Genomic DNA, 24,841 nt, shown 5'->3' on the forward strand with positions numbered 1-24,841 from the left:
TCATTAAAAATGTTACGTAAATTATTTATTGACATATTTCATGAAATTAACAAAAATCTTCCCAGAAGACTACACTCAGTCAGTTCTCGCTCTGCTATTTTCTAAGCAAAACTAGTGATGACAAAACTTTCCAGTCATGTAATATACTCAGAAAGTGCGGGACGGTGTGGAGATACGCTACCGGGAAATTTCGAAAAACAATATGGCCCTGTTCCAAAACATGGCACTTTGTTAAGTGAAATTTCTTTCATACATTCAGTTGGCAACACTGTTCATTGTTTACATGTATTTCGAATCCTTCTTTGAAACATTCCAGAGACTGGTGATTATGCCTCTGTGATTTTATTTGTTTATACATTGCTTTCGTTTTTATAGTTACTGAATGGTAACCGACTATCATTATGGGAAAGCAGAATAGTTAAAACAAACTGTTGATAATGGCTGTCACTACAAAATTGCTAGAACAAATTGTCTCCAAATTTCCTCAGCAATTCTCTCTGGTTTTTGCTTATGGCTCCGCTGTTTTTCCTCAAAATAAAGAACTACTTCGTCAGGTAAGAATTGAATAGAGTTAAAAAAATTTTTCTGAAGATACCTGGATGGTTTAATCCTAGTATCCGTTGCACACGGGATTTGGCTACTTTTTGCGACTTTTATGATGAGCAATAAAAACGGGACATATACGATAAGTAGTAAATGGGTATTCAAAGAATATATATAGTTATGCATAGTATATACTATGTATATAGTGTATAGTATACTATCACTATATATACATAGACGTTCTTTTGGTAATTTTTGGTGTTGGCGATAATTTTTAAAATCGCGCCAAGGCTGCACCGTATACTAGGATTTTACCAAATGAATTTTTATAAGATATGCGTTCTGTAATGTTTTCATGCCATTAATTTTTAGTTTAAGGTCTGGATGGAGCATTATGTATAAAAATCTTTAAATGTAGAAACTTAAATTTCTTTAGGGAAATATGATCGATTTCATCTTTTCTGTGGACGACCCTGTTAAATGGCATCAGCTAAACCTTAAAATTAACAGCAAGCATTATTCTTTGGCTAAATTTGGAGGCGCTGAATTCATTCGAAGTGTTCAAGAGAATTTTGGAGCAAATGTATATTTCAATACCATGGTTGAAGTAGAAAATAAGGTATGCTTTTTTCTCCTTCCTCATAAGATTATTAACTCAAAAACTGCATCCATCTATCTGTTGAATACAATATTTTAAAACTTTCAAAGTTTTGAAATGAATGTTCTGAAAGTAGGAATAGTCATGCTCAGGTGTTAGATGCTATATCAGTTTCATTTTTTCTCTTTCCCTTGTCCATTAGTTGATGTTTAATGAAGCAATATAATTAGTCAACATGTTTTAATATACTTTTGCATTAGTGCCTGTAAAGTGCGGCAAGTTCTGTTTTTAAATGATAGCCTGGTTCCCAAGAAGTAACTCACTAAAAGAGGGGGGGAATGAATGTATGCCAGATATGAAAACCATTTGTGAAGTTCGATTCAAGCAAATTTTAATGAAATTTTAATTTTTAATTTGTTTGAAACTAAGCATATTAAAATTTTACAAAGCTTTACATGATTTTCATTTATCGAAACACATATTGTATTGTCTTAATGTACAAAGATAATTGCTTCCTCTTATGTAAAAATTAACCATCATTATAGATTCCATTTACCTTCAGTAAAATTGTTTTTACATTTTACTCGTATGGAATCAACTCTGCAAATCTCCTTCAATCTTTTAAAACATGTTTAAAAGTATTAATAGAATTTATTGTACTTTATTACAGTTGATCAAGTATGGAGTTGTTAGTACTAACCATCTGGTAGAAGACTTATTAGATTGGCAAACATTGTATGTAAGTGGAAGATTACACAAACCAGTGAGTATTTTCTGTTTCAGTATCATTGACAATTATTTGAATCAAAATTTAATTGCCTTTAATTTTGCTGTTAGGATTTTTGATACTTTCAGATTATCCTTACTCCCAACCAAAGAGTGAAGAATTGACTGGTGGCTTTGGAGAGCATTTGCAAACTCATTGCTGAGTTAAAACCAGTGTGTAAACTCCTTGGAGAGAAATGTTTGTCTGAGTATCCTTACATCTATTTCAGTGATACATCTAGTGTCGCTTATTTTTGTACATTCTTTTTCCATAGAAAATGTGAACATTTCTTGAAAGTAATCACACTAGTCAGTAGCTGTTTAGAAATAATGGCAGTTCTTCTACACAGAATTTCACTGACATATATTGCTTTGTCTAACAATAAATAAAGCAAATGATTATTGTACACAAGATAGGCTATCTTCGAACCAGTTTTCAACCACCATTCTAACACACTGCTTGCTATTTTTGACATTGTGTTTCTATAAAACTTGGCCATTTAAGAAATGCAACTTTATAGAATGTGGATTTTTGCATTCTTTATGGTTAGGCAAAACATGTTTCTGAACAAATATAATGCTTTCTTTTTCGTCAGTTCATAAACTCCACAGTACCATGACAATTCATTATGTCAAAAACAAATGTATCCAATGAAAGAAGGCTGACTTTCAAAAGTATAAATCCAAATATACTCAAACACAACCCGGATATCTAGGTTGTCACATAAATAATTTTTGGCAACTTAATTGGTTGCTATTTAAATGCTTTTTGATGACCTGATGCATTGTGTTATTAATACTTTTTCGTGACTCTTCAGTCAGGGTACAAATAATCAGCAACTACTGAATTTTTCAGATTTCCCTTGCTGTATACTAAAAATAAGGAATATCTTAATGCTCCATTTGGTTTTTGTTGCAAAATTTCAGTATCTTGAAAGTCTGCTTTATATGATCCATTCCATTTTTTTAATTATATATTATTCCCATTAGCAATATTGTACTGGTGATATAAAATTTACGAAGAAACTATTGTTATTAAAATATATGCTGGTTATAATTTAATTATATATATTTTTATTATCCTAATTTAGCTTATGTAAACATAGCAAAATTGTAGCAACAGGACATTTTAAATGTAGCCATATAAAGAGACACCAGCTAAAAATGATGTGTGAATCTGTGTGAGAGACTCATGCACACTGGTGCCTGTATAACCTTCTAACCAGCCAGGCTTTTCACTAAGAAAGCACAAATTTCCCAAAACTACTATGAGAAAAATTTAATTTCTTGATTTTAATATAAAAATTACGTATCCAGGTATATCGAGGTATATTTGTGTACTTTTAATATATTGCCTTACTTTCTTTGCCATGTTTTAGTTTTAATACACACACACACACATATATATATGTTCTTAAAGATATTACAAAAAATATTCTAGGCATAAATCTCAGTGCATTCAGTTGTCATTATATTTCCCATATGTAATGTGACAACAAGCCAATTTCCTTTTAAAAGTCATCAGTGAAGGAACCTCTTCATTTGAGCAGATAATCCTCATGTACTTTGCTGTAATCAAACCAAATGAAAACCAAGACTTCAACATGACTAATTTCATATTGTGTTTGGATTTCATCATCATCATTGCAATTTTTAATTGTTCACTGGATCTGTGCATAATTTTTTTGGGGTAGAGTAGACTTTAAAGTACCCCTTGTATTATGGTGAAGTTGTTTGATTTATCGCCAAGTTGTTGTTTCATTTCTGGTAGCCTGAGTAGTTGAATGTTATGGAAACCCTACTGTGACGTAATTGGGTGCATGATTCTGTGAAATTTTGAATCATGGGAAGTTTTGTAAGCGTTTTTGTGGTGTGTGTTGGTTTGATTCTTTAGACGGTAGAATGGCCGAATGTAATAAGATTAATTTGAAGTTTCTGTACGATTTGGAGCGAAAGGGGAAAAGAGCTTTAATTGACTGGTGTGTAAATAAAGGTTTACTTAGTAGCCATTATAAGTGTCCTGTACGTAGTAAGGATATGCGTCTAGTCGAATGTAAAATCCTTTTAGATGGATTTGAATGGGTTTGTAGGAAGAAATGTTCAGATGGTCACTGTATGAAGCATTCGATCGGAAAGAGTACTTGGTTTGAAAAAAGTCATTTGAGTATGATTGATATTTTGATTTTTACGTGGCTCTGGGTGTACGAAGCGAACTCGAAAATCATGGTAAGTGAATATTTTCTTTTGGTAGGGCTTAAATGTATAATTTTTTTTTTCTTTTGGATGTTATTTTATCATTTGGTTTGAAGTGTATTTTATTGAGATTATGTATTTTTTGTTTGCCTATATCGTAGAATTTGGTGTTCCTTTGACTTTTTAAGTGAAAATATATCAATGTGTACATGGACGAAGTAAAGGGAGTGCACAATGCAAGTTTGTGCAATTCTGGGACTTTTTTAAAGTAAAAATAGGTCGACGTGTATGTGGATAAAGTTAAAAGAGTGCGCAATGCCCTTTTTGTGCAATTCAGGGTTTTTTTTTTAAGTGAAAATAGGTCGACGTGTACATGGATAAAGTCAAAGGAGTGCACAATGCCATTTTTTTGCAATTCGGGGAATTTTTTTTAAGTGAAAATAAGTTGATGTGTACATGGATACCGAGTTTGTGCAATTGTTTGTCTTGTTATTTTGGCTGCCAAAAATCGCCGTTTTGCAAGTCAAAATGACGAGTCAAAGAATTGCACAAAATTGGTATCCATGTACCGCCAAGTTTTGCCAGGGGGTACCTTAAACTAAACTTTTCCTTTTTTTTTTTTTAACAAGTTGCGTTAAAAAGACGTGCCACGCACGTTGAGATGCTTTTGTCTCAAACCATGAGCAACGTTAACACCACATCGATAGGCATTTATCGCAAAAAGGAAAATAATGTGGTGCACACGTCACCTAACAACGGATTGTTTATTTCTTGAGTTACAGCTCTGGATTGCACTCACAGACATGGAGTGGTGTAAATGAGACACTTTACTGCTTGTTATATTGTAGTGTAAGGCACTGCAACTGTAAATTTTAGTCGTAGCGCAAATGGTTAATCACTCAAAATTAAAATTTATTATTATTATTTTTTTTTTTCTGTTTTCTGCATTTATCAGTTCTGAAATATCATCCTTTTAGCCTTTCAAACAAGTTTATTAATTTACCATTAGTCAGCATTTCTTTTATCCTTAACACATGTAAAATACATTTTTTACCATAAGGCGAAATAGGAAGGCTGTTAAATGACTTATCGCTTTTTAAGAGAATTCTCTAATTTTACTGATTTTTCCATTGTTACTATATTTTTCCAATCATTCCTTTCAACTGATTGCCAGCTCTTTCCATATTTACTATGTTTTTCGAAGCCAGCTCAGTTAATAGAGATGTTGGTTAATAGAGGCCCAATTAATAGAGCCTCTTTTGTATTGTATCATAATCTAAACAGTATATGTATTCTAAATAATATGTAACTGTGTACTAATATATCCATCTTTTTTTTGAACAAACATGGGCACTCTTTTTGAAACAGAATCTGTCAAAAGCTTCAACCTTTCTAGTCATAAATACTAGAATTTTTCTTTCACAGTTGCTGGAAGTTCCCCTGTTATGTTATCGAGTAAACATTCTCAGAAAATTTAGCTCTCATCTTATTTTTATGGGAATTAAAGTCTAGGCTTCTTACAGGTCATTCTGTAATGTTTGCAGTTTCCATTTAAAATCAGCCTGCAATTAAAAATTATGGCATATTTCCATTCTACTATAATTTTAGTTTAGTCCCCAGCATGTTGACCAGTAGACTTAAGGATTCAGAATGAAGTTATTGTTACTTGAAATATTTCAGGTAACCTGAAATTATCGTTGAATGTCATTAGTAAATGCTTGTAATAGCCTAATCAGAAAGTGTAATTTTATTCTTTTTGTCTAGTATATGGTACCTTTTTAATGCAGATTTGTAAATGATAGGTTGGTATTCATTATGTTATGATGTAATGTGGGGTTTCCCTTTGCCTCATTTTTCCAGGGCAGCCCCCTTTTTTGATAAAATATTCCACTGTCCACTTTTTAAAATGATCTTTCTGGTAGGGAAAATAATTGCTTCTGGTACATTTTACTTTAGTACAGCCAACAGTAATCTTTTTTAGCATAGCCATAGTTAATCCATGAAGAACTCTTGACAAGTTTTCAGAGCCTTTACTTACTGTTCTTCAGTTAATAATTAATCAAATTTATGACCAGTTGTGCATTTATTGTGTATGAATTTAGGAACTTTAATAGTTTTGCAATTTCGTTAAATTTCAAAATAAAATTGTTTTAAGTAACAGCAAGACAAGATGGCTTTCTTCCATGCTTGCAGTCCAGGAAGTTATTGACAGTTTTCTTGTGCTGAAATTAAATTTTCTGATTTAGTTTCCACTAACATCATAAGTATTAAGTATGATATACTAAACTATGTCTTTGAAAATTCACTGTCAGATGCACTCTTACATTCACTTTCCAACCAGTTAAAAACTAGAAAGGGAGCAAATCCTAAATTAATCTCTCAAATACTTCATTGAGAAGGAAGGGAGAAAGGAAAAAGAAGGGAAAAAACTTATATTGGGAATATTGAAAATTTTTAATTAAAGCAAAATCTTTCATTTGTATTTAATAAGAAAATTTAAGAATACAGTTTTTAGAAATACATTTGTGCTGCAGTAAAAGAAGTTCATAATCAAAATTATGAACCATCTTAAGGTTTATTTTCTCCATATAAAATGTTAGAGTGAAGTTCAAGTTTTTAAAATTTTTTCAGGCTTTCTTACCAGCAAATGTAAATGGAAAAAAATTTTAAAAATTAAAACAGACAAACAATACTTCTTATGGATTGCTACTGTGTGTATGCAGCAAAACCATTTATTATAGTTGCATTAAGTAGATCTCATTTATTGTCCACAAATCTTAAAGCATGGAATACTTAAATACTTAATTCTATCCGTGAAATTTATATCAGTCAGTTTTTTTTCAACAAATGAGGATTTCTTTTCTTAACAAATACTTTCTTTAGACATTAATAAAGCTGATCTTCCTAAAATTTTGATTTAAAATATAATTTTTTTTTTTTAATTTTTTTTTTTTTAGCATAGGATTCAAGAAATTTTTATACTGTATATTCATGAAAAGAGCATGATCAAATTTTATTGTGAATGAGAACTTATTTGATATGTTTTCAAATGTAAAAAATATTGCAAAAGCAAATTTAAAGTGTGGTATAAATTCAGATATCAGAGTGTTAGTGAAAATGGTGTGAAATATTCTCTCATTTTTATGCAATATTTAGTGGTATGCAAAAATAACTTCAGTATGTGCTGCTTTTGGTGTTTTTAATGAAAAGTAATAACCAAGTTGAATAAAGTCACCATGAATTTCTGTAAATAATCAGAAAAAACTGTCATGTTTTACTTTTGATCCTTAAACTGTGTATATTTGTTACTTGCATTAATTTAAAACACTGTTAACCTAACTTGTATACAAAGGGAGAGATATTATAATTGCTGTATCTTTATATATATAGATATATAGATATTATAAGCAAAGTTGTAAGTACAATGTATATATATATATATATATTATATTATTATAAGAAAGGTTGTAATATATATATATATATACTAAAAAAAGAAGCATTGAACAACAAACAAGAGGAATAAATGAAAAATCTGCGTGGTAGAAATATCTGGTGTTTGTAACATTTGGTGCAGCAGCTGCGACCTGGTGGTGTTTTCGTAATGCTGTGGCATAGATAAAAGGAGATTTTGGACCTGCTCATAAAACTAAACCTGATTGTTTCCCATAAGCTGCATCAATCTGTAAGATTTCTTTACTGATATTTCCTGATTCGTCATATTCCAAAACTTCTCCGTAGGTCTGGAATCTGTATTAATGATGCCACATCAGTATATACATATTATTATCCTGTAGACATTTTTTACCTAAGAAATGGTAAGTGGACATAAGAATCAAAACACATAAACAATTGTGCTTTATTATGGATATGTAGCAATCATGTGTTTTTACTTACTGATTTGACTGTGTGGCATGCAACAAATTTATCTTAGAAAGGGCCAATACAATCCTTTTTTCAAATTGCTGTTGTATAGTAGTCAACATAAGCCCTAGAATGTTTGTTTAAACCAAACTGATTGGTAAATAGAAATCCAGTAATTTCTGGATATGAGAAGTATTCCCAAACTGTCTGGGACACTGTTTGTTTCCCTGTAAACTTAATGATATAATAACTGAGTTCTTTGATTCATCTTTAACATATTATCTGCTGATCATCTGGAACATTACACTGGAGAGGTGGCTTAGACCTGGGCAATGTTACCATACATGGATCATCTCAAACACTCAAGTTAAATTTCCATTCTTCAGAAAAAATAATTTTCCCCATTGTTTTGTCATCAGTTTTGCATATTTTTTTAGCCTACTTAAGACACTGTAATCTTTGAAAAACAAAGGCTTTTGGATCATGCAGTGACCCCATAAGCTTCTTTGAAATAGATGCTTGCACACAATACTGCTGCTTATATTCACTCCATACTCTGCATCCCATGCAAGTCTAAAATCTTCTGTTGCCTCTTTTCTGTTTCTGAGTGGCAGACAAGAAAGATATTAGTTTTATAATGGTGTAATTTATTTTTTGTTTCTCTTTCTATCCAAGGTTTCACTTTAATGGAATTTCATAAAACATTGAATTGGTCATAAAAAGAATGATTATTGTATGGAATATAGTATAAATAAATACAAATTGTATTTTACCAGATTAACCCTTTGACGCGCGCGATATTGTTTTTATAATTTTTTTAACTAAAAACTCTAGAAATTGAATATTATGGTCCTAGAGACAAATAATATATGAATTAGAAAAAGTCTACTCTTGTCCATTGTTCTGTGGATGGTGGTCGCACTGTGAAACCACCGCGCGTCTAGGACTTTGAAACTTACTGAGGTAGTAGGGTGGGAAAACTTACATTTATCCATGGGTGTTTCTAATAAATGACGAAATTTACGAATTTAAAAAAAAAAAAAAAAAAATATGTAAGAATTGCATTATATACAATTTTTTTACATTATTTTACAAAGTAAATCGTTAGAAAAATTAAAAAATAAACATTTATGTAATTTTTCTGTAGCAGTGAAAATATAAGTACCTACATAATAAGGCAGTTTGGCTAAACGGATAAAAACGCTCGGTAAAATAAGGATAAAAAAATACTGTTTTTTTTTTTTTTTTTTTTTTTTTTTTTTTTATTTCAAAAAACAAATTTTTTTCGTGACACTGTTCAAAGCATGTTTTGTCTTTTTGGTACGTTGCATAGACCCATATTGCATGTTTTTTCGTCCATGTATCTTCTATGAGGTTTCTTCCTTGTGCCACAAAATATACACTTCCTGGATCTAAATTTCACTTGTATATGGCCAGCATTATTTAGTTTCTTTTCATCTGGCACATGAAATTTGTGGTTTTTTATGTTAATGGGGGGGGGGGCTTGGTCTTTTTGGCTTTGGTATGGATCATTCGTTTTCCATTCATACTTATTTTATTCGTATTTCGTTCCAAAATATTCAGAAAATATTTTTAATTTAAATAAAACTTTACATGCTTTCTATTTTCAATTATAGCAAAGTATAATTGCATTAAATTTAAACTACAGGAAATAATTTATAAAATCACAATACTAGCTTGGGGAGCAAGTGTGTTGAGGTCAGAGAAAAGTGTCTGGAAAAAAATACTTGGCAGGTGCATGTATTGTTTAGTAATAAAATAACTGTGTGGTTTCAAAACCCCTTATCTATATCTGGGTAAAAATAAACATTCCCATTTGAGAAGCAAGGACATGCCATTGTAAAGAGCAGTGGTTTCAAGGCACAACCACTGAGCCTCTAGAGCATTGTGACACAATGCTGTAGTGGCGCAGTGGTCGCGCCCTGAAACCACATAGCAAATGCCATACATATAGAGGGGTATTTTTAATATGCAGTTTAATTATTGGTATTTTTTATTGTTTATGATAGAAATCATGATGTGCGATGAATAACTTTTGAAATTTAAAGTTGCTTATATTAATAAACGGAAGTTATTTTGTCTCTTGAAAACGAATTTTAAAAGGCATCCGATTTGAAGTACTAAGACCTAAAACATGTATGATTCTGTAGTCATTTTGTGTTATTTAGAGGTAAAAGATCAGTAATCAATCAATCAAAAATTTCGGAAAGAAGAGGAGAAAAAAATTTGATAATTGGTGGTTTCAGGGCGCGAACACAACGTGTGAAAGGGAACTTCAGTTTACACATTGCTGATTTCATTTAACTTTTTCGAAAAAATTTGCTGGAAACCACGTGAATTTGACTTGGTAGGGATTTGGCTGTTCATTCTTCTCGTATATTCGCAATAATATCACTGCATAGCTATAATGATGTGATATAAATAGGTATCATATTTGGCACACAATTACGACTGGCACTTGTTAACCAAAAAGAATTGTTTATTCATTAATGAATGGACTTTGGCTAGGGGGGAAAAAAAAGAGGAGCAGGCTTAAGCTTGAACATATTGGAAACTATTATAAAGACTTATTTTAAAGATTCCCATTGTCCTGAGTTTTGTATCCAAAGAATGGTTGTCTCCATGTGTAATGTGGATACAAGCTAGTTTTCCTTAGAAAATCTGCAAAGGTACCTCTCCCCTTAAGGCAGGTTGCCCTTGTGTACTTTGCCATAATCAAATAAACCAAACCAAATGAATATGTATCCAAACATTAAAAGAAAAAGAGGAACTTATTAAATAGGTCTATAAATCTGAGAAATGCACTGATGACTCTAAATTGTGAATTTTCTGTTATATATATTTTTATATGTGCATTTTTTTAATTGAGTACATTTGTAGTTTATTGTTACTTTTTAACAGAAATTTATGATATGCATGTTTATTATATCTGTAACTTTTATTTAAAGGTCAGTGTGTCTTTTTAATCTATATAATTTTTAATATTTGCTTTTTTCACAAAATGCTTTGGATTTTGAAGTAAAAATTTGGACATGTCCCAGTTAAACGGGAAGAAACTTTGGTAACCCCAGTTTAATATTGACAACTCCCTGACAGACACTATTGTATTGCTTCCGGGATATACCTTTGTTAATCCTTCTGATATTGCCCTTGCAAGCAAATACAGGCAAAAGTCGTTAATCCGGACTCATCGGGACTTCAGCGATTCCGGATTATCGATTTTTCCGGATTATAGATCATCAATTTAAATCTGGTAAGATGGCATGCAGAAATTATAAAATTAAAAATATGAAACCATAATTTATGAAATAAAGAACAATTATGATCTAAAGGGTATCAAAATTTACAAAAAGAAAAAGCTTAATATTTATTTGTTTACTTTATTAAACATTTCTTTCAATGTAAGTTGTTTAAGTTGCTTCATTTCATGTGATAATACTTTCTCTTTAATTCTATTAAACAGACATAATTTCTTGTTTAGTTACAAAGTTCCGCTGTTCAAGTCCTATAACTGCTGAGTCGAGAATACCAACTAATTTTTCGATCGAAATTTTTTCATTTTCAATAACCTCTGCGTCACTTTCTTCACTATCGGAAGCGAATTATAATGACGAGGAACTTGATTTAAATCATATAAAAGACGGAGTACATCGAGATGAAATACTACATTTAGTAAGAAATTATAAGCCAAATAAAATAAAAACATCTGCCGTGAAGATAAGGATAGTGCTGACAGATGAACTTCCAATTCATTGCACGCCGCGTCGTTTCCCTCCCCTCGCAGAGCAGCGTGAAATTGATAAACATATTTCAGAATGATTAGATAATCAAAGGATATGCCTTTATCCATTTTTTGCAGCAATTCCACTTTCTGTTTAAGGGACTTCGAAACATACTTTCGCTTTGTAGATCCTTCACATATTAGTAAATATATATCGGAAATTCTATTTGACATAACCGAAAGTTCAAGCTTACTTTTATAAAATTGCTCTAACAGTCTGCAAAAAATAATAAGCCGGATCCAATTCGAAGATTAAGGAACAATGCAATCTGCAACATTAACTGAATAAGATAATTTTAGTTTAGCTTATACCGTCCGTTATACATTAAATGCGCATTTGTAAACGTATTTTGCGCACGCGCACATGCAAATTTGCAGCCGTAAAGGTCTTACGCGCATGCGTGTCCGGATTATAGATCATTCCGGATTATGGGTGTCTAAAATTAACGACTTTTGACTGTACTTCATACTTCATACCAGAAGCACTTTTTGACCCTCTCTCCTACTTGCACGATCCATTTAGATAACAGTGCTAATTTGATAAGATGACTTTTCTCCTGTAATTTAACATTGCCATGTATAAAAGCGGTATGCAAATTCTTATTTGAAGGACATATAAATATTTTGAGGAAACCAACTTTTTTAATTATACCTCTTTTTCCTTGCTGTTCATGCATTTGTGTGTTTCAATTTTAAAACTCTTGAGAATCAGTATAGTTTAGCCTCTGATTTTTATTTACATTATCTTTTGTGCAATATATCTTTGACAGTGAGTTTCATTGGTTTTTCAGAGTCCTTACAGTTTTGTTACAAAATATATATTAGGACAACTTAGAGCATTTTTTCAATTATTAAAAAAAAAAAAAAAAAAAAAACATAGAGTTAGTTGTTAGATAAATATGAGACAGTAAAGTTGTGTCTTTTAATATGTGTAATATATTCAATGTATCTTAATACATGAGAAACAGCCTATAGTAAGTGTTCCAAAAGCTGAAAATTTATATAAATTCAGGTTTACTCAAGAAGTAGTTTTTAAAGCTTTTTATAAAATGCTAATAATTTTGTTTTTAACAGGTAAAAATCATAAGTAATTCAAACAATGAAGATTTAACGAGGGCTTTACATACTAATCTGCAGAGTGCTCTTCATGCTTCCCTTCTTTCTTTGCCAGAAACTTTCTCTGAAGAACAGTTATACCATAAAATCAGTGAACTATCTTATAATGGTAAAAATTTATTTGTGAATTCCTAATTATATGTGTGTATATATTGTCAAATCTGTAAATTTGTTTTTGAACAAGAACATTAAAAATGCACGATCATATTATTTTAAAGATGCTTTTTAAATTTATCGTATATCATTAGAAATTAAGTTAGTAATCCACTGGTTTATACTTTACAGATGCATTTTGTTTCTTTATGCGTATTCTAGTGTTAATTGCATATCAGCATTCCTTTTGCATGCTGCATGCTTTAAATTGGCTGTTTTGAATTATCTTGTTTCATTGTAAATTATGCCAATTTGAAAAGCATCATTTTAACATAGATTAATTTCATTGCTATATTATTAAATTATTTTTTACTTTCTATTTGATATTCAGTTGAAGTTAAGTGAACAGATGTCACCACCAGGAATGGCTAATTCCATAAAATGCTTCTTTATTAGAAATCCTGTCATAGATATACTAAAATCATTTAGAAAATAGTTTCCAAATGTATTTAGTGCTCTGAGAATTTTTGCATAGTTGCAAATATGGAATCAGTTAGGAATTTTTATACATTAAAGCTTAAAGATATATCTTTGCTTTACAATATTTCAGGAACAACACAATGTATAGCTATGATATCTGCAGAGCATGTAATTGCATCTAAAATTAGTAAAGCTTAATTAATTCAAAGCTTTGTTATACTGAAAGACATAAAATTTATTTGTGCCAAAAATTTAATAATTTTCCTTCATTTCAGATAATAGGAGTATACATGTATGTATGCTAGTGTATTAGCATTATTTAACAAAAAAGATTTTATGTGTTTGTTAGGATATTTTTCATAAGTATTCACATTCGGAGGTGCATGTATGTTTTTATATCATAAACATAGTGTATGGATACTTAATTTTTCCCTCTAGATTATTAAAGAATTTCAAGCCTGTCTTGATGTTTATTATCTTGGTATCACAGGAAATTCTTAGATAATTTTTTTCTTTCCAATTGCCAATTTTCTACTTATTGATTATAGAATTAGACTGTAAATTTATATTGATAAGGGTTGAATTTATCACTTTTTTTTTTTTTTTTTTTTTAACTACGAGTGTAGACTACATATGCAATGTTCAGAGCTACGTTCAGCATTTATAAAAAAAATTCAAAGTGCCCTGCATTTTATTTTAGAAATGAACTCGTATTGTGACCCATTTAGTCAAAGGTATTCTTAGTAAAGTTGCAATTATCTTGTTCTTACCAAAAGGAAAATAAATGAAAAAACAATTTGGAGGTGATTTTATGCTTTACGGTATAGTCAATTAATGCATTTAGTCTTTTCATGCAGACGTGCCAGTGTAATTTTTTAAGCTTTGAAATGTTTCAAAAATGCAGCATTAATGTACAAAATCTTCTTTGTTTGTGGAAACATTTTGCATGTAGTGAAGCTTCATGCTTGCTGTACATGATTAATTTCTGACTAGTGCAATGTTTACATATTTTATTTTTAAGGCTTTAATCTGATCATGTTGTCTGTTAAGGCTGTAAATTTATATGTTAACAGGCGGTCTTTATTCGATTATGTCAATTTCCCTTTGATAAGTATTCTAAGAGGTGTGATTTCAAAAGTGATATGTTAAATGCTATTTGAATTTCTAAAAATGTGATTTTGAAGTAAGCTTAAACTTTTTAAAGATTCTGTATGTTTCCTTTTCTACATTAAAAAAAAAAAAAAGAAGAAATTAATCAAGAGTAATCACTATTTCATGTCTGTGATTTTTATTTAAGAGCAGCAACACAATTACAAAACAGATCAACACTATTTAATGTTTTTATCATAATTCACCATCAGTTGTAGTTGTGGAATATGGGGACTTTTCACAATTCTGTAATGTTGTCAGAAAAGTACAGGAGTAGAAAACAGAAGTAGAGTCAAACTTTTCGATTCGTGAATTTAATTCATTCCCAAAGACTGTTCATAAACTGAAATAATTTTCCTTTTAGGAATGGATGTAAAATGGACTTAATTTGTTCCTGACTCACAGATGATGTCGTATTTAAATTTTATAACAGTACTTTCTGCACAAATTGATTACACAAAATTATAACCAAACATAAAAATGTGTATAATCCAAAATGGAAATCATTAAATATAAAACAGAAAAGATACACATAATATTAAGCAGATAGAAGAGTTGAAAATTGAATTTGAGTTTACTGTATCAGTGAAGAAGAGTGGACAGCATAAATGGAAAATGATGAGGAAACCTTATCATTTGAATGAAAAATTCTCTTCCGTAGAAACATGAGATATTATTTTTAAGAGGCACCTTTGCTTCTCCTCTCTCTTTTTTATTTTTTCATCTTTTTGTCTCTACATGTTACTTGAACTTACTGAGTCTCTGTTTTTCCAGCATCTCTCCTATATGATTTGTTTCTGCCTATAGTTTTTAATGTTCCCAAACTGAGACAGCATTCTCATTAGAAATGCTTATGCTTTAGCTTGCTACTGTTTTGTCTGGATGATGTCATTACTTGAAAACTTTGCATCCTACCTCCCTTTGTACAAATTTTCTGATGAGAGAACTATGATCATTTTCTTTATTTATTCTTCATTTTAAAACATTTTGTCTACAGTCACCTATTATTGCTACTTTTGAAACTGTAGTTCTTTTTTGTTATGCCCATTTTTTATGCTGCTCTAGTTACTTCTTCATGTCTTTATTAACTTCCTAACAAATTGTTTTGCCTAGATAATAGATCATAGATAACAAAAGACGTCTTAAATTCTCAAATGCTCACAGTCTCTGCCTGCGATGCAATCTAACAATTTCCTTTAAGGTGAATTTATGGTGTTGTGTGTCACATGTTTGTAACAGGCTTTGTTAGGGAGACTTAAGCAACTGAAAATTAAAAAATAAAGTTTCCTAGGGACTCTGGATGCCATTACATGTATTAAAAGTTAATTAAGGTTAATTATATGCATGAATGTTTATTACATTACTTTAAAACACCTTTGAAAATCGTGTGTTGTGGACTTGAATGTTTATAACTCGAGACTGTTCATCATCTGAAGCACTTCTCCATGAAGTGAGGCATTTGTGATCCGAGGTTTTGCTGTATTCTTTTGGTAAGCATACAAAAATCTGATGAATGCAGGCTGAAATAGAGTTTCAGTGAACATCTGTAGAAACATCTTAATTGGTGAAAGGTTGTTCACTTTTTTGGGGGGGGAGGAGGCTAAATACATCTTTCTGTTCACGTTCTGGTGATTTATCTACTTATGTGACTTTGACATAGCACATTAGGGCTACACATTAGCTTAAGAGGTGAGATGTTTTTATGAAGGTATTTGTAGGTGAAACAGGCTCATAATTATGTTACACATGGAAAAATCTATGAAAATGCACATAAGACCACTTCCTTCATTGAGATTTGAACCAGGGATTGAACTACCAGTATTCAGTGATCTTATCCACTCAGCCATTGGTGAACTTTTTTTGAGTAGTGCTAAATGAGAATGAAGTTAAGGATTTTTCCTAGTCTGAAAGCAGTTCATTTATTTTGTTTATATATAGTTGCAGATTTCTCTCCCTTTTTCATGTTATTTTGAATAGACAATGTTTGACAATGTTGACATGACAATGTTTTGAGATATAAAACTACACAGTATGTTACAATATATCATTGCAAAATTCTTCATTAAAAAAAAATTGCTTTTTTTTAACCTAATCTGCTTTTGACATAAAAACAGTTACATAGTATGATTATCTTTATATTTGTCAAGACAAATTTGATAAATCATCGTCATTTAATTAATTATGGTATGTGAATTTATTTAAGGATCAGAAAAAGCTTTGGATGTAAATGATTATCTAAAAATTGTTTAGTTATATTAGCAGTGTTTACAAACTGCTTTATGCCCATTTTTTATGCTGCTCTAGTTACTTCTTCATGTCTTTATTAACTTCCTAACAAATTGTTTTGCCTAGATAATAGATCATAGATAACAAAAGACATTTCATAACATTTGATTAATTAACATAAAGTATAATTGAAATGGTTTTAGGAAAACAGGTTTCTTTTTCTCCTAGAATTGTTCAGACACCATCTGCATTTTTGCCCTTCTTAGGAATACATCAGTTTAATTAGCATTTGGCAATCAAGAAACAAACAAATAAGAACTGTCCAACTTCTAGGTAGATATTATCTATGTTCTGTTGCAGTTCCTATTGTAATCTCATTGATTAGCTCTCAAGTAGAGGAAGAAATGGTTTTCAGGCTTTTACCTGATTCTGAGTCAGTTTCCAAAATGAGGTTAAACATGCTGTAGATTCAAAAAGACATTTCTGAAAATGTCTCCTAGGAAATTTCACAAAGTTCCAGCCAAAAATGGTTATTTTGGAGGGTTTCAGTATCCTTTAAAACTATGTGTGGTCTATCAAATTGGGCATATAAAATTATCGTTTAAAAATCAGGCATAAAATTATCGTTTAAAAATCAGGCGTTAGTTTCAAAATATTTTTTAACAGTAACAAGGTATTATTTTAAACTGTTCTTTCAGATAAATGCTCAAAAATATATTTTTATGCTTGATGAGAATTATTATTGATTATTTTGTTTTATTTATTTAAATATTTCATACATTTTTGCCAAGAATGGCTTATTTTTAGAACTCTAATATTTTTTTCTAATTTCCAAGTCCAACCTCTTAATAAGGTTTCACTATAGTACTCATTGCTACTTTCTAAATATTTGCAGCCTTAGTTTCAACACTTAATAAAACTGCCAGGTTCTTAGCATGCTTTTGATTGTATACGTGATATTGGGTACATTTTCAAAATTGCATTACATGCGCATAGGACATACATGATTGAATAAAGATTACACTCTTGACATTTAACCATCATTTCAGTAAGTAATATCTCTAAAGAGCTCTAAAAATATAAGCATTGGCCACATAATTTTTTTGTTTCTTTTAAACTGCTTCTTTGTATTATTATTAATGAAGAGAACAAACAGTACTCAGTAATAATGATCCTTAAATGTATAGTTTTCACTTAGTTACAAACTATGAGTTGGCAAATTTTCTTGGGGTGCAGATAATCAGAAAGTACTTATTCATTCTTTATAAAAGAAAATAAGGAATTTTAAATCTTCAGAAATGAATGTATATAAATAAAGCACATATTATTTTCTTAAAGTTTAATATGCATAATTTGAGAACATTTAATTTTCTATGAAGTTCAACCATGCAGAAAAGTTAAAAAGTGCATTTTCCCTCCTCACCATGTCTTGAGAACTCATCATAGTCAGATGAAAAGGAGAAGCATTATACATTTACATTAATGTATATCATTTTGATGTGTAGTTACCATTCTGCAGTTATTTTTAAGCAACGTTTTATGTAATTCATTTATTTACATTCATGCACTTGTTTATAACTTGAGCACAATTCTACATACTGTTAACATCTCAGAATATTAACACTATTAAAAGTGACCACAGGTAGTCTGACCATTCAGTGAATATATTATTTTTATGCTATAATCATAGCGATAAACTATTTGTAAGCATTGTGAACTCTGTACTAATGATCTAAATTTCTAATTCAAAACCAGTACTATCAAAACTGTGCCCCTTACTTATCCAAACAGTAATTATATCATGGTACTAGTTCTAAATTATTACCTCAAATGATATAATGATTGCAATACAAGATTTTGCATGTCACATGAACTAACATTCTGATATCACACATTAGAATGGCATGAAACATTGTAGCACTTGTTATAAAAAATTTTCTAGAAGGAGGAAAGACCCAGAATCATATATACTTATCTTTATAGCATGAAACATATCCATAAATCAGTCTTTAGCCTTTTATGCATTTTTAGCTTGAACAAACTATGTAGCTTTTAATACATCTTTTGAAATTATGTTTCTGAAGTGGATTTGGCTATCTTAAAATAGTAACTATTCTAAGTACTGATGAATCTACTCACTCATAAAATATGGTCTACAGATTATTCCCAAAGGGTAAAAAGTATTACAAGCCATATAATTCATTCATTGTGATTATTTGAAAACAAAAGGAAAAAAATTAATAATTTTGCAAATTTGTGCCTATTTTTTTATATTTTTAATGTTGTTTGCATTAATTATATATATAACAATGTGTTAATTACTAATGGGAAAACTTGGAAATTTTTGTACTTATGTAATAAATGTCATTGAGTAATGTCTAAGCCTTGGAGCTTTTTGTTATGAATTTTCTCCTTCAAAGGATTTTATTTCATATAGGTTATATATTTTGATGATTCAATTTCATTTCAACCTCTAAATCATTATATAATCTGATTAAATGATTCATATGCTATTTCATATAATATTTATATACTATTTCTTTCATAAATTTAAGCTAACATTTTGTGTGCTATCTGCAAATTTTAAAAAGGCTGATAAATTTTAATAATTATGTACCCTTTTTGTCTGTTTTCAGTTGAGATATCTATTTTTTAAATGAAATGTGGTAATCATTAAAACATAGTTTTAAGCATTTGTAATGTTTATCTCACATTCTTATTTGACACTTTGATTGTTGTTGGCACAAGCTGGCACGCAAAGTTTGTTCACAGTACACTGCAATCATCGTTAGGTGCTTTAAGTGAGTATTGTTTTGATGTTGCTGGTGCCTTTAGATATTCAATTTTTCACAGTCAGTTATTCAAAAGCTTCAATAAATGTCTTTAGGTATAAGGCATTTATTTAGTTACACTTTTAGTTATTTGTACTTTTACATGAAAATTTATGTGGAAAAAAACATATTGTTTGGTGCTGAAGGTCCATCTTTTTCATGTGTTTTGTATCAGATTTGACTACAATGAAAATATTAGTTCTGTATTAAACTCTATTAAAACTCTAGAAAGCATGCATATTGAAAACTGTTAAAATACTGCAGACTTAAAACCAGTTCTGTATGGGTGAAAATTTTTGTGTAATTTTTACAATGAAGGTGATTTCAGAATGTATTTTGGAGAAGACAAAAGGAAAATTGAGAACATAGTGAAAAATCAGATTTCATACTTCCATCATTTATACTGTGATCATTTGAAGATGATGCCTCTTGTTCACTGGAATCAGACTCAACATATATTTGAGGTGAAACCGTGTTTTGTTTTTCTCTTTTAAATAATATTTTGCTTCTTAATTTTTATCAGATGTACATGTATTGGTACTTACGGAAAATCCCGTTGACCGTTTTTGCCTATTAAAGGAAAGATGCCAAACTGCGCAATTTTTCGGCAAAAATGGAAAAGTCTTCTTCAAACACGGGTTCGGTGTAGCCTTGATTACATCTGTTAGTTATTATTCTTGAGTAAAGACTCCTTTTTTCCCCTCTATCACGGATTTTTGAAAAAAAAATAATTAAACTTGGGAACCTGCTTATTACAGAATAGCATGCTGTTAAATATTTCCAAAGTTATAGAAAATTTCATTATAGTCATTTTTATTTATTATTATTATATTCATTCTTATTTATTCTTTATAATAATGAGTTTGAAAGAAAAATAAGAATAGAACATTTTTTCTTATATTTAGTAAATGTTTTTTTTTTTTTTTTGGTTTGGTGCGAGTGGCGCCATCTCTTGTGGTCGACGAGATTTTCCGTAAGTACCTATATATTTAAATTTGGATTCAGAACAAGTTATTTAATCAAAAAGTTAATATAATTCTTAAATATTAAAAAATTGAAAATTGACTTTTAAATTTGTTTGCTAATAAATTATTCTAGTTGCATATTTGTAGCATAATAATTGAGTGATCAGTATGTGCTTGAGGCTCATTGAAATTAAAAAATATGTCAACTTTCGATTAACCAGGCCCCTCTAAAAAATTTGTTTATTTGTTGAGGAACAACGGACAAATTACCATAGCACGCCATCAACATAAATGAAATTGTTTATGAAAAATATAAAAAGAAAAATAAGCATGTATAGAATAACAGCAGTGATAATAGGTTATAGATTATATCATAATGTTTAAAAATTGTTTCTATTCACAACTGTTCCTCTTCTGGAATATATAAACATTTTTAAATAATCTTTTGAAAGTAAACTGCTCAAATTTTAGAATAAACCAATTGTAAGGCATAATTCCTGTGTTTAGTGGTGCACCATCTTAAAAAAGTGTAAGTGGTAAGTACTCTTATATTGGCTTCAGCTCATTCATCCTATCCATGGTTTGTTATTTCTGACACATCTTCCTCAATTCCTGCAAATTTTCATCTAAATTCAATGTTAAAAAAAAAAAAAAAACTGTCAAAAAACATAATTCCCTACTTATTTGTTCATATGAGTTAAAACTTGATATATTTTCATATTCTCTTGTAAATATTAGTCTTTGATGCCATTTATAACTTAGCTTTATTTTTGCTTTGAATATTGATTTAATTTATATAACCAGATGAAATTTTCTCCAGATTAATGTGCATGAAAAAGTTAATATTAATCTTTGTATGATAGTTTTTGAAACAAAGGGCAACACAAAGTAACCTGACATTCTGTACCTGTCTGATACCTGACATTCTGTACCTGTCTGATACCTGACATTCTGTACAATGGTATCTGGTCTCTTTTTCTTACTGGCTTACCTCTGGAATCTCTATTATGGGAGCACAGAGTACACTGTCTCGTTGGATTTGATTTTTTTTTTTTTTTTCAGTAACAGGAATAACATCTGAAAAATGCTTTGAGGTTAACCTGAGTAGTAAAGGACTAATGCTAGGTCATCCTTATGTGCCAGAAAACTCTTATATTCCTTTTTTTTTAATGCAATTATTCTTCTTTATGCATTACTCAACCACAAGCCGACTTATACTATGAAGCAGGGAAAACATGTGACCAGTCCTGCCAAAAGAACTGCGAAACCAACTAAACTTGGCAAACTGCCAATCAAAGCTGAATATTTCCTTTCATTTCCTCCAGGCTGAGTAAAACCAAGATAAAACAAATCGTACTGACAAATTCTGATTCGCTCGAGTTTTCTCGGGACAATAATTAACTGTAATATGTACGAACCCGAGATAACTCGGGATAATAAGGCAAGCGGTTAATGATAACTATTGTAGATGTGTAATACTCTACGTGTGAGTATATATATTGTTCCTATGTCATAAAATTTGATAGCTTGATTATGGACTTAAAAATAAAAAGACCTTCATTGTAGTCAATGTTCAATCACCATATTTAAATTTTAGTGAGCAATAAATTCACTTTTTCTTCCAGCAAGATTGTAGCTCTACTACTACACTGCATCATTTAAACTTCTTACCAAAGAGAGTTCAACACAATTTATTACTGAGATGGAACAGAGATGGTAGATACAGAGATATGGAAGATGTTCTTCAGGTACTTGCATGTGCTTCAGAATGCAGTGAGATAGTAAAGAATGGTATGTAATAGAATCTTTTAAATACACTTTGTACAATATTTTTTCAAAAGTAACTATCCGGTTATGTATGGCAGTAGTTTGATAATGGGTTTTTATTTTGCTTGGTTTTGTTTTGCGAAGCTTTAAAAAATATCTTGTGTATCTGATCAAGCTCGTCACTGACAGAATATTCTTTATTGTAAAATACTTTTTTTTCCTTCAAATTTCTGAAAAATATGAGTTTTTATTTTGTGTAATAGCATGGGCTTCTAGTGAAGTTTTTTATGTCCAATATCAGGCAAACGGATGGAGGCACTCCTGTTGCAGAGAAGTTTTCCTTCTTAATAATACATATTCTTTGTATAAAACAAATTCATTTTGATATGGTATACACAGAATTTGATGACATTATGATGAGCAGTAAATGGGTCATTTTGGTGTTGGCGACAATTTTCAAAATCGTACCAAGGTTGCAGTGTAAACTAGGATTTTTAATAAGTGCTTTATTTATCATTTTGCGGCAAAATAAAAAAATAATAATCAGTCATATAGCCTATTCATTTAATATAACTATATTCACCAAAATATTGTTGATTATTGTAATTCAATTTTCAAGTAATTAGCATTGTTCATACCTTTTAATGTGGCTTCTTCCCTCTAAATTTATTTGTTATTAGTTAATAATACTTCTAAATTTCAGATAATTTTCTCTGGCATAATCCTGAAACTAATCCTAGCAGTATGATGACATAATATCATGAAATTGAATGCACATATTTTTTGCTTATGTATGCTGCTAAATAAATATGAAATACCTGAATTTATTGTAAAATATCATTAAATATACTTCTATCTAGGTTCGATGACTGAGCTACCCGTTGCAAATGGGTTAAACCTCCCAGTGTTAAGGGTTTGGCTTTGAAATTTCTGAGTTCGACAAAATATCATGAATAAATGGTATTTTCTTGTTTGTAATTCTATAACGACTGTCTCACTTTGTACCTTGACTTGTTTTCTTCCAATATACATCCAACCTGAAATTGAATACATTAGAAGCAGGCAGAAATTTTCATGTGTTGTGAATAGGAAAGCCATCTTTCTAGATCGAATGTTATGTCTATAACCCTTAGAGGGTCAAATCAAATTTTTGACTCAAGAATTAATCTAAAACTTTCACTATCATTGTTAATGAGTTAAAGTGCTTTTTAAAGTTTTTAGCTTACTATATGCTTCACTGAAACTAAGTTATGAAATAGCTAAATTAATGCATTGTTCAAAATATTCTTCATCACATTCTTCTCCTCCTCCCTTTTTTTAGTTTGTTTATAATGAAGCGTGTTTTTTATTAGTCCAAAGGGACTTTATCCCTGAAGGACTATTGTTTTCGTTTTTGCGATTTTGCGTTGAATGTCCATTTCACTTTTCAAACTGTTGCCAGGCCCACCAGCGGCCGAGCGGTAAAGACGCTGAACACTGGTAGTTCGGTCTGAGGTTCGAATCACGCAAACGGGCTGGCTGCATGGGCGTTTTCGTGGTTTTCCCCATGCGTAACGTGTATACAAGCCAGTTTCCCTTAGAAAGTCCTCCACGAAAGGCATTCCTCCCTTTAGGCAGATAGCCCTCGTGTGCTTTGCCATAATTAAATACACACTCAAACTGTTGCCACCAACTGTTAGAGTTCTGCAGTCCTGTTTGTATTTGAAGAAATTAAATAATAAAAAATCTGCATAAATGTATGTATATTTCTCACATAGAGCCATCGAATTTTGAATGACGTAATCCTCCTACAAATATGGGCATGTGGAAAACCAAATTTGAAATTTGTTTCATTATCGATTTCATATTTTGTAAAACTTTAACGAATTTTTGATTAACAAATTGAAGAATTTCAAAGCGAGCAATGGGAACACTCTACGAGGGGGGGGGAACCTTTTTATCTCAGGCGCGCGGAACTGTGTATCAGAAATTTTAAAGATATGCTCATTTTAAAATTATTTTGCGACATTGCTATTGAACTGAATTTTATGATTTAATTGCAAAGAACATGATATTTAGTAAATAAAGGTAACGCATAAAATGTTAAAAAAATGCCACTTTGGACGTAATTTAAAATCTGAAACCTTTCAGATTTTTTTATTTCTGTTATGTTTGATTCATCACAATCTACTCCTGGTATCTCCAGATGTGTTCAGTAGCTAAACTAGTATTTGGATTAAGTTTATTTTTAAATTTTTGTAAATTAGTTTCAAATTCATTATCAACTTTAATATTTGATGCACTAAAGTAAATTTTGTAAAACATTTTATAATTATTTCCTGCTAAACTTCTTTCCCTACAGTTTAATTTGCTGGATTGTATCTGAAATAGTAGTTTCTGTTGCAAATATTGAAGCTTTCATTCTTAAAGTTATTGATTTTTAAAACTTTTTTCTTATAAGGTGCCTTAA

At 30.4% G+C, this 24,841-nt stretch overlaps 1 protein-coding gene across 5 annotated transcripts in view; it reads left to right on the forward strand.

The window, feature by feature from the left end:
* The first annotated feature begins 245 nt into the window (after positions 1-245).
* LOC118194402 (phosphatidate cytidylyltransferase, mitochondrial) overlaps positions 246-24,841 on the forward strand; it is a 30,147-nt gene continuing 5,551 nt past the window's right edge. Inside the window, exons 1-6 of one of the 5 annotated variants that reach the window (XM_085808330.1) lie at positions 246-554; positions 980-1,162; positions 1,812-1,904; positions 12,840-12,988; positions 20,587-20,633; positions 22,255-22,416. In XM_085808330.1, coding sequence (XP_085664456.1) covers positions 438-554; positions 980-1,162; positions 1,812-1,904; positions 12,840-12,988; positions 20,587-20,633; positions 22,255-22,416 — 751 coding nt within the window. In that variant the 5' untranslated portion in view covers positions 246-437. Of the gene's footprint in view, positions 555-979; positions 1,163-1,811; positions 1,905-12,839; positions 12,991-19,978; positions 20,125-20,586; positions 20,634-22,250; positions 22,417-24,841 lie in introns of all 5 variants that reach the window. The other 4 variants (XM_035365557.2, XM_085808329.1, XM_035365561.2 and 1 more) reach the window with 4 other exon arrangements.

This window comes from Stegodyphus dumicola, chromosome X1 (assembly GCF_044657685.1).
Source record: "Stegodyphus dumicola isolate Sdum_Otavi_A_Nest chromosome X1, ASM4465768v1".
Taxonomy (NCBI): Eukaryota; Metazoa; Arthropoda; class Arachnida; order Araneae; family Eresidae; genus Stegodyphus; species Stegodyphus dumicola.